Source organism: Fukomys damarensis, unplaced genomic scaffold (assembly GCF_012274545.1).
Source record: "Fukomys damarensis isolate Sample0158 unplaced genomic scaffold, DMR_v1.0_HiC HiC_scaffold_23, whole genome shotgun sequence".
Classification (NCBI taxonomy): domain Eukaryota; kingdom Metazoa; phylum Chordata; class Mammalia; order Rodentia; family Bathyergidae; genus Fukomys; species Fukomys damarensis.
In genome coordinates, this window is record NW_022900935.1 from 51107652 (window position 1) to 51124505 (window position 16854).

The 16854-nt window shown below is 45.5% G+C and overlaps 1 protein-coding gene across 3 annotated transcripts in view; it reads right to left on the reverse strand.

Moving 5' to 3' along the window:
* The window catches only part of Pitpnc1 (phosphatidylinositol transfer protein cytoplasmic 1), a 229247-nt gene that overhangs the window by 191550 nt on the left and 20843 nt on the right, over positions 1 to 16854 (reverse strand). For 2 of the 3 annotated variants that reach the window (XM_033767533.1, XM_033767535.1), the window contains exon 1: positions 9467 to 9669. The exons of the other annotated variant lie outside the window; for it this stretch is intronic. In XM_033767533.1, coding sequence (XP_033623424.1) covers positions 9467 to 9637 — 171 coding nt within the window. In that variant the 5' untranslated portion in view covers positions 9638 to 9669. Of the gene's footprint in view, positions 1 to 9466; positions 9670 to 16854 lie in introns of those variants that run through there. 3 annotated transcript variants of the gene reach the window in all.

Below are 16854 nucleotides of genomic sequence, written 5' to 3' on the forward strand. Positions count from 1 at the left end.
AAAGAATAAGATAAAGGTGTGCCGGGAGTAGCAGTGCACGCCTGTAATCCCAGCACTTGGGAGACGGAGGCAGGAGGATCCCTGAGTTTGAGTCCACCTGGGCTACACAGTGAGTTTGAGGCCAGCCTGAATTGGCAAGACCCTGTCTCAAAACAAACAAATAAACAAAAGAATTCAGATAAATATCCATGAGTCCAGTCTGATATAAACAAGTGATTAAATAAAAGGAAGATGTAATAAACACAAAAGGAATGAGAGACAGAAAAATCACCAAAAGAATATTACAGTAACAGTGGTTGCAGGCAGGATCTGCCGGTAGACGTCGAAACCCAGTGGGCAAATCTTAGGAGTAAACAGAATACTCGCATAGGCTCAAGCGCCTCTCCAAAAATATGTATTAATTATTGGAATGACTGCAGTTATGCCTACAAATTCCTTGATACTCCTCCTTCTAGGAGGTAAAGCCTTATCTCACTCCCTTTGAATGTGGGCTGGTCTACTGACTGACTTCAAAAGAATAGAATATAGAACAGTAAATGATTGCCTCTCCAGACTAGTCGGGTTGATGCTGTGTACCCCAATACGATGTGGTGAGAGGGGTGCACCTCTGTGCTGTTCTCCCCCAAACCAAATTCCAGTCTAATGATCAAAAAGCAGCAGATAATCCCAAACTTGAGGGACACTATACAAAATTCTTGGCCAGTTTCTAAAGTATCAAAGTTACAAAAAGTAAGGAGAGAGAAAGAAATGACCATACTCTGGAGATGACTACAGAAGTGTGATCATTGTGTCTTATGTGATATCCTCTTACTTGCTGGGACAGAAAAAAGACATCAAAAAACCGATGAAATCCGATTAAAGTTTAGAGTTCACATAACAGTATCGTACTAATGTTAATGTCTTACTTGAATTTCCTTCCTCAGTGAAAGGGGCTTTTGCTGTTTTATTTTCTGATGCTCCCTCCAAGTCCCTAAAACGGCAGAGAAGTAAGAGAGGGAAGCAGAACAGACGAGGGAACTTGCTAATTCCATGGAGGAACCCTGGGTCCCGGCCGAAGCACAATTTCTGAACTGAGCCAGCCAGAAGGGCAGTGTGTGTAGCAGGGCCCAGCTGCTTGCGATGGGCACTGACCATGCCCTGAGCTCACACGGGTGTGGCAGCCACCAACACCACACTCTGTCCGGGAGGCTGAGTGTGCCAGGCTCGGATACCGAGGTGGTAACTAGACCTGTGCTTCTCACTCTGCCGCTGGGTGTGGGGTTGGCTGGTCCTGGGGATTTGTTAAAACACAGACTCTGAAATAAATAAGGCACACATGTGTAAATACCGAATAGTTTCCCTGGTGTGAATAATCTGCAAGCCACCAACACCACACTCTGTCCGGGAGGCTGAGTGTGCCAGGCTCGGATACCGAGGTGGTAACTAGACCTGTGCTTCTCACTCTGCCGCTGGGTGTGGGGTTGGCTGGTCCTGGGGATTTGTTAAAACACAGACTCTGAAATAAATAAGGCACACATGTGTAAATACCGAATAGTTTCCCTGGTGTGAATAATCTGCAATAATACAGAAGATCCTAATAAGATTACTGACATTTAGAAATGGGAAGAAAGGAGTTAAAGGTGTAGGGAAGGTGGGACGGGTAGGGGAAGGGTAGTAAGGGAAAAGAAAAAAATGTGAGATAATGAAAAGATGGAAATAAAGTGTTTGTAGATGGGGAGGGGAGGAGGGGGTGAAGGGAGGGCAGGGACAAGGGGGAAAAATGAGAATCAAGACCTGTCATATAGAGGTACAAGGTCCCAACAATGAATGTAACTGTACTGTATCCCTAAAATGTACCAATAAACTCAATTAAAGCTGAAAAAAAAACCACACACACAGACTCTTCATGCAGTTGTGGCCAGCCCTGGAAACGCTTTGTGGACAGCCAGAGGCCCACACTTTGAGTCCATGATGGAGAGCCAGGGATGTGCAAGGAACGTGCGGAGAGGAGCCCGCTCAGGCCGCAGTAGTTGCTACGCTTGGGGAGGGAATTCTCTTGGGGCCCCCGTCCCTGAGCCACTCAAGGGCCACCGCAGGACAGAGACAGCGGCACCCACGGGGGAACAGCCATCTTCTTACAACTATCACAGCCCAGTGGCCTGGAGGTACCAAGCTTTGAGAAAAGGCTGGTGCAGATGGTCTCCCAGATTCTGACCTCTTGGAAGCCATCTTTTTTCCTGTGGCTTTGTCATCACCTCCCTAAGTGGCCTCTGAAGCCAGCTCTGACTGATACTGCACCCCGACCCTAGCATTTCTAACAGCTGGCAGATGTCTCCAGCTCAGCTACTGAACCTGAAAGACCTGCCTTCTACATTCGCTTCCAGCTGGAGTTTGTACTGGACAATTCCTGCATCTTTAAACAGCTCTAAGCATTACTGGATAACTAAGACCCAGTAGTGTGTGCCTCTTGCTCCACCTTTAGTTTCTGTTATAATGGTTGGCCCAGCAGCAGCGAATTATGGGTAGGATTCGTTGTCAATGTCCATCTCCCTCACAGGATGATAAATGGACAGGGGCTTGCTCTGCCTGGTGATCTGTTCCCTACATGGCCCAGCAGAAGCCCAAGACCTGACACACATTGCAAGATACCGAATGGCATGGTAGGAATCCAGCTCATATCTAACGCACTAAGAGCTCCACCCCTGCACACGTAGGACTGTCTCAGGTCTAACGTGCTGTTGATTATTGATTTTTGTCCACTGTCCTGGGGATAGCCTTCTGGAAGATCAGGTTGACCTCTTGGGAAGTTTTATTCTTAGATCATGGGTATATCTTGACACAATATTGAAATGCAACATGCACCTGGTTGTGGCTGGCAGGTGGCTTTGCTTTTCAGATACAGAGCTCGGTGTTTGCCCTGGGTAAAAATAACTGGTAGAACAAATCTATTTGGGATAAAAGCAGAGCAAAATGCAATAAATTCCTAAAAGGATGGGAGTGTATAGCAGGAAAGCAATACCTGGTTCCAAAATTGAAAGATTTGCAACAGCCCCTTGATTGCCAACCAAGAAGGACCGCTTCAAAAGCTTGTGACAACGTCCACCAAGTTAAGACCCTAATCGCTGGGTCAGAATAAAGATGAAAAGGGTACAAACAAAACCCCTCTCACCAGTCCACCCTGCCCTCCCCAACCTCATACTTAGAAAGAAACGAGTTCAAGAAAACATCTCCTAGGTGGCTCAGGGCCCTTTGAGAAGCAGGCTCCAGCAGGAACCAAGGGGACCTCAGCACAGGAGTGTTCAGTTACTATTTTACAAAAGGTAAGGTTAAACCCTTGCTAATAGGAGAAACACACTTTTACAAAACCAGATTGGTTGCTGGATTCTTTGGGGGCAGAAAGTTAATACTCACTGCTGAGGTCTATCGACCTGCAGGCAGCTCTGGAAGAAAATGGTTAACAGATCAACTAGGATAAAAGCCTTCTCCCAACCCACTTTCCACCCAGCGCCAGGTTGTCCCACTTCCAGTGACCCTGTGGGTCCCGCTCAAGCCAGATTAAAAACAGGCGTGGTGTGGGCCACCCTCTTCCCTGGGTCCGGCAGGGGCGTTTTCCAACGAAGGGGGCTGACAACACTGAAGATGAAGGGCAAGAGCACTTTGAAGAGAGGCACCTGCAGGACTGCGGCACTCTGCTAACAGGAGGAGCTAGAAGAAAGCTAATGCCCTGGTCACCTCTCTTTGTAGCGTTGGCGAGCGCTGGGGTCTGGGCCTGGATCCCTTTGCCAGGCACTGGTTATTGTAAACGTTGGCAGCTGGGACACAGCAATCGGCCACGGGACCCTGGAGTTCAGTTTCTCCCCCGTCCCGCCCACCCCATGCAGACCCTCTACGAGAATCCCTTGACACCTAGGGAACCTGACCCCAGACACTGCGAGTTAAGCTGCCACGACGTTTTGCAGCACTTAGCAGATCCTGGGAACAGAATTTCCAGGTGGAGGCCTGAAGCGTGCGCCGAACACCAGAGGTGAGGCTTATTGACAGGCCGGAGGAAGGACGTCCAGAGCAGGGGCTCTGCAGGGGTGACAAGACTATTCTGGCTGAGACGGAAAATGTCCCCCCAGTCTCATGTGTTCAGAGGCAAACCTGCTGGGTGACAAGACTATTCTGGCTGAGACGGAAAATGTCCCCCCAGTCTCATGTGTTCAGAGGCAAATGGATCAGGAGAGCACGGACCTCACCCATGAGGAGTTCACAGCTGGATGGGCTACTGGGAGGCGAGGCCCAGTGGAAGGGTGTTGGTGACTGGGACCCCCGTGGAAGGGTATCTCTCTTCTCCGTCTCTTCCCAACTCTCTCCACCTCTGGCTGCCGTGAGGTAGGCAGCTTTCCTCTCCCATGATGCTTCTGTCTTGGAGCCAGCTGGAACCTCCGAAGTCACGGGCCAGCATAAACCTTTCCTCCTTTACGCTGTGTGTGTCAAGTATTTGGTCGCAGGGACAAACAGCCAACTGTCTTCTATGAAGAACTTACAACATAAGGCTGATTTTGCTACTTGCTGGACATTCAACACCCAAATTGGGTGTTAACCCAACACTGGCGGTCAAATCACACGATTCATTTAAAAAGCCCTTATGTCTTTCAACCAGACGCCTATGTGTTTTCACACTGGCACTACTGTCATGGCACAGGCTTTCCTCAAGGCTTGTAAAGCTGGGGACGCAACTCACTGGTAGAGCACTTGCCTGGGTTCCACCCTTAGCACCACAAAGAAAAAAAAAAGTCATAGTGAGCTGGGAATTTAGCGCAATGGCACTGCACCTGCCTCACAAGTGCAAGGTCTTGAGTTCAATCCCCAGTACCAAAAAAAAAAAGGACTCAATATTATAGTAAATGGACTCAAAATTCAAAGCACACCTCTGTGATCTAATTAGCAGTAATTCAGTAGTTGAAGAACTTGATCCTTTTTTTTTTTTAAACAGGCTCTCACTGTATAGTTTAGGCTGGCCTTGAACTCACTGTGTAGCCCAAGCTGGCCTTGAACTTGCAGCGATCCTCCTGCCTCAGCCTCCCGCACGCTGGGATTACAAGCATGCGCTACCACTCCTGGGCCCAAGTACTTGAATGTTCAGCAAAACAATTTAAAAGCCAGAGAATTATAAAATAATGGCCCCAAACAGCCTAAGAACTTTATTAAACTCATAACGCTGTGCTTCTTTTGTGCAGCCTTAAATGAGCTTTTAAATGAGCTTTCATAAATCTTCACCTGGTCTACTGTTTCAGAGGTTGAATTTAGGACAATGTTCAAAAATTTTTATGGGGCTAGCTCTATGGTCACCATTCCAATTCACCATCCTTCCTTTTCTGACTTCCTTTTGGAGTTCACCAGCCTACGAGTCCTTGAGGACTGAAAAACCAATGAATTAATCAAAGGAAAAATGTTCTGTTTCCCCCATTTAGAAATTCGTTGAAATATAGATGAAGTCCATCACTAACAGCAGGACGTTCTGAGAAAGCCATCAGCCTAAATGCCTTTATGAATAACTATTATGTTAGAAGCTCAAAGGATCTTACATCTCCGCTAGATTAATAATCAAGCTACCAAGGAGCACTGGGAAGCCAACGAATATAACACAGGTCTGTACATCTCTGCGCATGTGAGCATGTGAAATAGTGCTCCGCTTTTACCACTATAGTTATACCCTGCAGCTCCGCAGGTATCTGGAATGATTCTTGACCCTACGTTAAGGACTTTTGGGAAACTGAGTTTGCTCATTTGGACCGCTGTACTATGTGAAATACAAAACAATTACAGCATAAAATCAACATCTGGCTTCCCTTGTAAGAACGGGTAGATGTGGCTCAAGGAAAGCTGAATCAGTGTTACCACAAATGCATACTATGAAAATATATCACATGAATTCAATTAAGAGACCGATCTGTGCTGCAAAGCAATAATTAAAAAACAAACAAACAAACAACTGAAAATGTTAAGCTTTTAATTCCTTTTGCCTGCCAATCGGAGATAGAGAGAAATGCAATTGGCATTCATCCTTCTTTAGCTACAGCAAAGTATTTAGAAGTCTGAGCCAGGCACACTGGTGCACACCTATAATCCCAGCCACTCAGGGTGGCCGAGGCAGGAAGATCTCAAGTTAGAGGCCAGCCTGAGCAATTTAGCAAGATCCTGTCTCAAAAACAAAAAATAAAAAGAGCAGTCTCAAAATTTTTTTTAAAAAATGTAGCTCGGTGGTAAAATGTCCCTGGGCTTGATAACCAGTACAAAAAAATTATTTTTCATGAAGTCTGAAGAGTCTGAAGTACTAAAGGATGCTTGGGGCTTTAAAATACACAAATGTTAAAGATCATCAGTATATTATTATATATGCAATAATGCATGAACACAACCTATATATTTGCCTATTAATTATTTAGTATTCAAACTAAAGATTGCAGTCTTGTTTTAAAAATGAACCGATTATGAATATCATTAGTTTGAGTAAATAATTTCTCTGACTCTATCTCATTTTCATGAAAGCAGTATTCTTTTCCTAGCAAAAGAAATATACTTGGAAAGTATCTACTATGTGGTGCTCTTGTCTAGGTCACTCTACCCTTAACCACATAACAGAAAAAAAGAAAAGAAAAAGCTAAACCACAGCTAAGTCCATACCTCCCATCATAAACAGAACTCATTTCCTGGTCAAAGGCCCAGGCAGATGAAAATGCAACCAACAGCACAGTTTTCTTTAAATTTGAGGCATGTCGTAAAAGCAAGTAGGATGTGTGAACCATCCGGGCCTGGAGCTCACTCACACGTCCCCTGAAGCAGGAGGATCACAATTTCACGGCTAACCTGGGCGACACTGTAACTTAGTGGGAAAAAAAAATTAGAAAGAGTTAAGGATGTAGCTCAGTAGGAAGGCCCTGGGTTTGATCCCCAGTACCAAAAAAAAAAAAAAAAAAAAGGAAAGAAAGAAGAGAAGAAAGGAGAGAGGGGAAGAAAAGAGAAGGAAAAGAGAACATTTGCAGCCCAGGAGAGAAACAGCCGAACCCTCTGTGAGGCGCAGGAGGTGGACAGAGCTGGTTGTAATGCTGGCTGTGGGACTGACTAGCTCTGTGATCCTGAGCAGGCCACAAGCACCTCGGTCTTTATAAATTTACAACACCGGAGTAAAGAGTCTAAGATCTATACCGGTTCTAAGATTTTATAATGATCTCTTCAAACTCTGGGTATCACTGAGGCTCAAAGACACTGATCCTATCATGTAAAGGTACAAGATCCCAATGATAAATGTAACTGTATTGTTTGCTTTCAATGTACCAATAAACTTAATGGGAAAATAAAAATAAAAGACACTGATCCTGACTCTGAAAGCAGCACCACAGTAACTGGAAAATTTCACTTTATCCTTCTCCAACACAATGGAATGGGTCCGGAGGAAAACAGGAAAGGCCCGTCCCGCGTGATAAGTGTGTAGTCCCATCGAGTGAAAGGAGAGTCCCTATTTTATTAGCTCAGTAGCTTTCATCTAACACAAACCAGACGTGGGCGGGCACTGCCCCAACGCGGCAGGGCCTATTATCCATTCGATTCAAGTAGGAAGATTCTAGAAGCAGTTTCCAAACTTATAGAATATATTTGAGTTTCACTTGAGAAATTGGAAACACCAGTGGAATTTGCTCTTTCCTACCCACAGCTGAAGGTAGGGAACAGCAGAGTTCTGAACCCTTGAACACGAGTGAGGGAGAACCAGTGCAAGGACAGCCTTTTGTCATCTTGCATTGCTTAGCCACCTCTCACCAACCACTGGCAAACCAAGAGGTTGACAGGCGAGGAACACAAAACCAATAAATCACAGGCAATGCTGGGTGAAGAATACCTGCCACAAGTAATAAATCGCTCTGTGGAAGTTCACCTTTTTAGCAGAGCACAGTGGAGTACACTCAGGCATCACTTCAACCTCTCTTTTCTGCCTTGTTGACAAGGGACAAGTTAAGAAGAATAGGGAGAAAAAACAGAAGAGCTGCTACCAGGCCTGAGCACTAGAAGAAGAATAATGATAAAACAATTTTTTTTGTTGTTGTTCATTTGCTTTCTAAACAACCATTTGAACAATCCTACAGAGCCACCTGGATTTATCGAAGAAGTTACCATGGATTAGAAAATAAAGTCAACTTTCTTTCAACCCCCTCAAGGAAATGTTATGTATCTGCAGTGTCAACAGGTTCTCCCAGTTTGCTTTTCTAAAATAATGGGTGAGTTATGGGGTTTACTAAGGACACTGCTCAGAACAAACTGGTCCACCAACAGCCATGAAGCCCAGAACTCAACATGGTAAATGGGACTCAGTCTGGCAATATGGTGGCGAACAACACCACCAAATCTCTATAAACACTTAAGAACATTGGGTAAAGGGCCGGGGATTTACCTCAGTGGCTCCACTGCCTGCCTCGAAAGCACAATGGACCTGAGTTCAATCCTCAGTACCCAAAAAAAAAAAAAAAAAAAAAAAAAACTTCGAAATACTGGGTAAAATATAGCCTGAAGAAAAAAGGGGAAAACAGAGTGAAAGTTGGTGTGCTATTTCTGAGACTGCTTTAAGTAATTTACAGATTCGCATTTTAAAATCCAAGTAGACAAAGGAGATGAAACTTTAGGCCACCCTAAAGTAGATATTAGGAACTAAAACGCAGTAAGAATCAAATCAGAATCCCCTAAGGGCTACTTCTTCGGTGAAAACAAAGAGAAAAGGGAAAAACTTCTGTCCTGGAACTGACAACAATTTTGCGTCCCTGAAGGGCCAAGGATTTAGCTCAGTGGTTCCACTGCCTGCCTCGCAAGCGCAAGGACCCGAGTTCGATCTCCGGTACCAAAAAACAAAACAAAAAATTTTGTGTCCCTGGACAGGAAGTGGACAAACAACAGCAAAAACTCTTCCCTGAGAAACAGATATCCCAAATCTGAGCCTTAAGCAGGGGCACCCAGGAGGCTACACACTAAGAAATTAGCAAGAACACTGGCTCCAGGCGAGCCACATGCCTAGGATCTCTAGATGAAGCAGTGGAAATTGTTCCGCAGGGCCCTACCATCAGGCTCCCACAGGTAAAAGTCCCCCTTCTCCTCTTCCTCCTCCTAAGGTCAGTTAAGAAGAAAATTAAAAATTATAATATAGTGAAAACAGAAAGCAAGCACAACAAACAAGATTCTTGAGGAACTCGGGGATAATAAAATTTAAGTCTGAAAAGAGAAACTACTGCAAAGTCAAAAGGGAAGGTAAATAGCAGATGCGACAAAAGTGAAGAAAAAATTAAGAAAATGGAAGATAGAGCTTGAGAAATTACCCAAAGGGCATCAGGCAGATAAAAGGAGTGAAAGAACAGACAAGAGATAAAAATAAAATATTTTAAAAGATGAGAAAATAGTTAAAAGCACAGACGGTGAAGATGCCAAGAAGCAGATGCCGAGAGGGCACTGGGAAAACACTTACGGAAGAAGAGCGAGAGGAAGCAGAGGGGACGGCCTTCAACCCAGGCTGCAACGACGCAGTCAAGAGAAAAAAAGGCGCCTCCGCGGGAAGAGGCTCCCGGAAACGGAAACGGAAACGGAAACGCAGCTGGAAGAACTGGGTGCCCCGGATGTAGCTCCGTGGAGAGCGCATGCCCGGCACGCACAGGTCCTTGCGTTCTGTCCTCAGTGCTGCAAAAGAAACAAGAAAAGGAAACTTTTGGCCTCGCTGATGGAGACTCTTTGACACAAAGTCCCTTAGGGAAGGAATCCTGCTTCCTTCAGGAACTGATAGACACTGTCACGCTGTCATACTCAGCCATACTCAGCCAAGGGACTTGGACTTTCTGACTGAATCATGAGATACGGCATCTGGGGCTGTCAGTCAACTCTTGTTTCCCGCAGCAGGAGACTGAGCTGCACAGTTTTATGGCTGTCACGAAGAAGCACTTAAAAAACAAACAAACAAACAATCAAACAAAAGCAGGGTCTTACTAAGTCACTGAGTTGCTGAGGCTGGGCTTGTGCTCCTCCTGCCTCAGCCTCCCAGAATGCTAAGATTACAGGCTTGTGCCACCATAACTGGCTCAGAAGCAATATTTTAAAGATAACACTTGGGAATTTTTCAGAATCGTGAAGACCATTAACCCTCCGGGTAAAGAATCCCAGCTTCTGAGCAAAACATGCAAATATAAAGCCATACACACTGCAGTGAGACTACAGAACACCAAAGACAACAAGAAACTTTAAAGAAAGCCAGAGAGACATGAAAGAGAAGACTGATCACAAGACAAATTAAATGAGCCGGGCGTGGTGGTGCACACCTGTAATCCCAGCACTTGGGAGGCTGAGGCAGGAGGATCCTGTGAATTCGAGACCCGCCTGGGCTACATAGCAAGTTCCAGGTCAGCCTCAACTACATAGTGAGACCCTGTCTCAAAAAAACAAAACAAAAAAAGACAAATTAAATGATGTTTTTGGAGGCTCAGAGAAGATTCGACACCTAGCTAAAAGACAGTGAAAAGGTGAAGGCAAAAAAAAGATGTTTGCAAACTAGGACCAAGAGTTCTACCATTCATAAGCCTTTGCTAAAAAATGCACTAAAAGATATATTTCTAAAAAAATAAAACTCGTACACAGAAGACTGATTAGCAAAGACAATATGAAAGACACACACACTCATGTTGGGTTGTACAAAACAACAAAAATGACAGTAATTAAAATACAAGAGTCCAACAAAATACACAAAAGAGAAAAGTTAAAATATTAAATAAAAACAAAATGAACTGGGGTGGGGCGTGATAGTTAATTTGAGACTGCTCTTTAAGAACAGATATGAAACATTTAAAGTTAAGAAAATCAGTGGGGAGGACGGATGAAACCTAATTCAGTAGGACTCAGGAAATGAGAAAAAGAAAGTAGGTGAAATGAAAAATAGCATAAAATAATTTTAAAGACACCAACAATTACTATAAATGTAGCTAGGCGTGGTGCCCACCTGTAATCCCAGCACTTGAGAGGCTGAGGCAGGAGGATCGCTGGGAGTTTGAGGCCAGCCTTGGCTGCATAGTGAGTTCAAGGTCAATCTGAACTATATGATGAGATGCTGTCTCAAAAAAAAAAAAAAAAAGTATGCAGTAGCATGTAGCTAAGTCTAATGGCAAAATATGTAAACCAACTTTGGTATATTTTAATGCATTTGTACAATGGAATAGATGCATTCATTAAAATATAGGAATATTAACAACAATATTATATACAAACAAGTGAAATAGATACCAAACTATATTCATAGAGTGGGCTTGGGTTTTGTCTTAAAAAGTGGTACTGGTGTGGCACACATCTGTAATTTCCAGCACTCTGGGAGGCTGAGGCAGGAGGATTATGAGGTGGAAGGAAGCCTGGCTTCCTGACGAGTTCAAGGCCAGCCTGGAGCATAACAAGACGAAGAAATGAAAATGCACGTGGGGCCGGGGATTTAGCTCAATGGTGCCTCCACCTGCCTTGCAAGAGCAAGGTCCTGAGTTCTATCCCGGGTACCAAAGAAAAAAGAAAAGAAAATGCATGTGTATTATGTACACAGACAATAGGCGGGAGTAGGTACAGAGCGAAGGGTAGATGATGAGTCATCTGTAGGTGGCGGAGATTCTGAATAACTTGTTTTATTGTGCTTTTCTGTTTTCCAAGTCCCCCGAGGTGAGCATATGGTGCTTTGCAATTAGGGGACTAAACGATCATTGTTTCTAAGTGGCAATGATTGCAGTGTGTGCGTTAATGTGGGGTCCACAGACTGTATCTGCAAGGCCACAGTCGGCCAGCCCCCATGTCTGTCCCGCCTATGAGTTTGGAATGGTTTTACTTTTTCTTATTGGCACCGGGAATTGAACTTGGGGGACCTTGAGCTTGGAAGGCAGGCGGCGGAACCACTGAGCTAAATCCCCAGCCCTGGTTTTCTATTTTTAATGGCTAAAGAAATACATCAAAAGAAGGATAAAATGTACAATGTGCCATTCCTGAGCTTTGTGTTATAATCTTTATAACAATCCTGTGAGCTAGGCGTGGTGGCACAGGTCTGAAATCCCAGCATTCTTGGAGGCTGAGGCAGGAGGATCACAAGTTCAAGCCTAGACCATGTAAAGACACTGTCTCAAGCAAAACAAAACGAAAAACCAAGGAGTCCTTTCCAAGCTATGGCCTTGACCTGCTCCCCCGTCTGCTGTGTTTCAGGGAAGCGTCACAGGAATGTGAGGCCACCTTTCCACCATGGTGACAGCAACCGTTAACTTGGAGCTTCCTGTTAAGCAAAATTCTACCCTCCCCCAAAGCACGCCATTTTTCTCTTTAGTAGTCGGGTACTACAGAAAATTGTACCCAGTCATGATTATGTTTTGAATTTCATCAATAAAACATGGAGATTTGTTTTGCTTCTCATCACATAAAAGCCTATAGTGTCCTTAATGCTGTCTCTTCGCCCTAAGGGCCTGAAGTATTTACTGGCCCGTTACAGCAAACTGTTGCAGATAACCCTGCTCGGATTGACAGAGAAAGGAGGCGGGGAAGGGAACGGCTGGCAGTCACAGCATGGACAGAAATTCCCCACACGGGAGCCGGAGACAAGTACCCCACGGCACACTCCCGGGCTGCACCGTGACTAACCCAGGGCACTCTCCGGGCTGCACTGTGAGCTCAGCATCGCGGAGACTGAGCTCCTGTCCTCCTCCTGCGCTGTTCACACTTTTCTCCGGTTACCTCTCCCCGAGGTGTGGACAAAGCAAAGAAAGAGTAAAATTTAACGTAGTCAAGTTTGTCACTTCTTGGAATTGGCAAAAGATTTGTGCAGGGGAAATATTTTTCTGTCATCTCAGGGGTCAATGTTTTGGTGTTTTCTGTCACGAAGGTAAGTGTGAGGACCGGCCATTCAGACATATTAAGTTGTCGGTTTGCTTTTTCATTCAGCAAACCCTCAGGATTTACCATACATTCTGCTCAGGAGCACAGTTCTGGAACCGTCAGCTGGGGAGACCAACTCACAGATGATCGCAAGACAGAAGTCTTCTATAATTAAAAGTGGTCTTTTGCCGGGTGTGGTGGGGCAAGCCTGCAATCGCAGCACTCAGGAGGCTGAGGCAGGAGTATTGCTGTGAGTTCGAGACCAGCCTGGGCTACATAGTGAGTTCCAAGTCAGTCTCAACTACATAGTGAGACCCTGCCTCAAAAAACCAAAAAAAAAAGTCTTTTAAGTGTACAGGAAATGCTCCGTAAAACCTCAGCGAGATACCACCACACACCCATTAGAATAGCTGTCACCAAAAGGACAGACAACCCAAGTACCGGTAAGGTTGTGGCCAAGCCAAAACCCTTAAACATAGCTGTCAGAACATAAAATACAATAACCACACTTTGGAACACAGTCTGACCATTTCTATAAAAGTTAAACCTACATTGAACACATATCCTCGCAGTTCTACTCGAAAAGGAAGAAAACATGCCCACAGCAAGACCTTCTACACAAACGATTATAAAAACTAATCACCACTGCCCCAAACTGGAAACAACCCAAATATCCAGCAGCAGGACTCTGGGAGGCTGAGGCAGAAGGATCCCAAGTTCAAGTCCTGCCTGGGCAAGCCAGCAAGAGTCTGTCTCAAAATAAAAAGTAGAAGAGGTCTGGGGGATGTAGCTCAGTTTGAAGGGCCTTGGTTCCATTCCCAATACTGAAAGAACAAAGGTAAATGCCAAAGAGGAGAAGCAGCTTTCGGGGGAAGGAAGTAACGACAGAGCACACAGATCTGGCATCTGGAAGGCAAAGTGCATGCTTTCGAGGCCACAGAAATCTCACATTGCTGGGCCTGGTGGCACACACCTATGAGCCCAGCTACTCAGGAGGCTGAGGCAGGAAGATCACAGCTCATGGCCAGCCTGGGTAACTCAGCAAGATCCTACCTCAAAATAAAAAAAGTTAAAAGCCCGGGGATATAGCTCAGTGGTAGAGCACTTGCCCAGCATGTGCAAGGTGCAGAGTTTAATCCCCAGTACCACAAAAACCAAACTCTTCCATTGCTAAGATGAGCATTAATCTGCTCTTTCAAGTTAAGGGTGGATGGGGACCGATCTCACACTGTCTCAGCTCCCCTACGATGATCTAAGTGTGCAGGGCTTCTACCACTCGGGGGAACAGCACTCTGTGGACACCGCCCCGTGCTCCTCCCCTGTGCCTCAGTAGTCCTTCTACATGGAGGGGCCAAAAATTCCACACCCTACTATACACCAAGGGTCACAAAGTACACGCAAAAAGCAGCAGACTAAATGTCAAGAGTTCTAGGCCCTGTGCTGCTTTTTTTTTTTTTTTTTTTTTTCCCGGCCACGGACAGATTAATTATATTTTCCCATGTCCCTATGTACACGCAGCAATATAAGCCACAGAACAGATCTGGAAGATGTAGTCTCTTCGATGAAGAGACTCTTGCTGGGTAGTTGGGCCACATCACACACAACTGTGCGTAGTTAGGGGTCCAGTGATTTAACAATGTCTTACTTTACTTTAAGTCTGCTCGTACGTGGCTGGGTGTGGTAAGCAATGCCTATAGGCCCAGGTACTCAGGAGGCTGAGGCAGGAGGATCATTTACTTGAGCCCAGGAGTATTTTGGGGCCAGCCTGGGCAATATAGCAAAACCCTACCTCAAAAGAAAAAAATCTGCTCATACCTGTTTCTAGCCCTTGAGGTAAGAGAATTCATATTCGCCCTCAGGAGGCCAAAGCAGGACTACAAATTCTAGGCCAGCCTAGCTTACATAGTTTTGTTTTGTTTTTAGGTTTTTGTTCTTTGTTTTTGAGACAGGGCCTCATTATGTTGTCCAGGCTGATCTTGACCTCACTATATAGCCCAAGGTGGCCTCGAAATCACAGTGATCCTCCTGCCTCAGCCTCCCAAGTGCTAGGATCACAGGCGTGCGCCACCACACCCGGCTAGATTACATAGCTTGAAGCTGGCCTGAGCTACACGGCCAGACCCTGTCTCAAAGAAACAAGCAGAGGAATGTGATCAGGAGCCTAATCCCTCACCTCCCCTGTCCCCTCAGTGAATGAGGCCCTTCGCCAACAGTAAGTCTCCACCGTCGCCTCTGCCTTCCCCTTTTGTGGCTGCCCACCCAGGCAGGACTTTCTAATCTGTCCATCCGGCTGGGAGAGGCTGCCCAGGCTGCCGGAAGCAAGGGAGAGCTGGCCCATCACCGCGTCCTTAACACCTAGGGCCTCCCCAAGACTCTAGAGCTGAAGAGAGGCAGGAAGTTAGAAAAAAGACTATGGTGTTTTTATTTTCTGGTGCTGGAGGTTAAACCCAGGGCCTTACATATGGTAGGCAAGTACTTTACCACCCCCTTCAAAAATAAATGTTAAAATCTCCTTTATGACTATCAATAGATGAACAAGCAAACAAAATGTACTATGTACATACAATGGAACAGTATCCAGCCTTAAATGAAATTCTGAAACATGCTACCACAGAGATGACCCTCGGTATCATTATACTCTTGGGAGGCTGAGGCAGGAGGATTCAAGCCAAGTGGAGACCCCATCTTCAAGTGAAAAGGGGATGAGATTATTTTAGTACTCCCTGGGCTCAACCCCCAGTTCAACCCTCCCCACCCAAAAAAAAAGTGCATCAAGAGGTACCTAGAGGGCCGGGGATTGAGCTCAGTGGTGCCACCACCTGCCTTGCAAGTGCAAGGTCCCGATTTTGATCCCCAGTACCAAAAAAAAAAAAAAAAAGAGGTAGGGGGGGAGACCTGGCCCTTACACCAGGGTCCCAAGGCTGCCCCAGACCAGAAATACCCAGTTGGGATATGGGGTCTCAGTTCACTGGAACTGACTTAAGTAGATGTCTCTTTTGGGCTGTCAGCTTGAGCCTACAACCCACAGCTCAAAGGAGAACAGAGGTGACCAGGGAAGGAGGAAGGAGGCACTGGGCAGTCGCTGTTTAAAGGGTACAGGGTTTCTGTACGGGATGACGAGAGAGTTTTGGAAATGGACAGTGAGGGTGTACAACATTGTACGCTTAAAAATGGCTAGTGCCACTGAACCGCACACCACCACCTCTCCGTAGTGAGCATCGAACTCAGGACCTTGCGCTCGCCAGGCAGGCGTGGTGCCGCTGAGAGAGTCAATGTTCATGCCATGTAGATTTTGCAACTTTGGAAAGAAAGTCTGCAGCCCGGGGCTGTAGGTCCTCCCCGCAGTGGTACCCACCCTAGCCTGGCACACACAACACCTGGGCTCCTTTGGCAGAACGAGAAAAAACTTCTCTTGTGAAGGCTTTGGTGAGAGAGAGGAAGGGAAATGCTGTCCTTGCTCGTGGCCTCCTTCAGCTGGCTGGCTCTTCATAAATTGAGTTCTCAAATATCAGTGAGCAGCACGAGGAAAAAACATTTTGCATTCACGGAGCTCATCATGCAAATGGCTTAATTCCCTGATTTTAAAAAAGGAGAGACTCAGGAAACCAGTTCCAAACTCAGTCCTGAAAGCAAGTATGCAATGTGACTTCACCGCGTCCATCACAAGTGCAGGATTATACTTATTTTAACTATTGGTCATCCCTGGCTACCTGACTAACCTCATCACTAGAAAGACAAGGTTAAGGAATTAAATATTCACAACATGAGATAATGCAGAAAAAAGGAGATCTTGTTTGTTTTGCCATCTGGGGATGGAAACCTGGGCCTTGTGTATCCTAAGCAACCGCTCACCAGCACATCGCAATCTCATTCTAAAAGTTTGTGTTCCTAACATGTCCACTTCGGCAGGAACTAAATATGAAAAGATGAACTTTTTTTTTTCTCAGTACTAGAGATTGGGCCTAGGGCCTTCCCACTGAA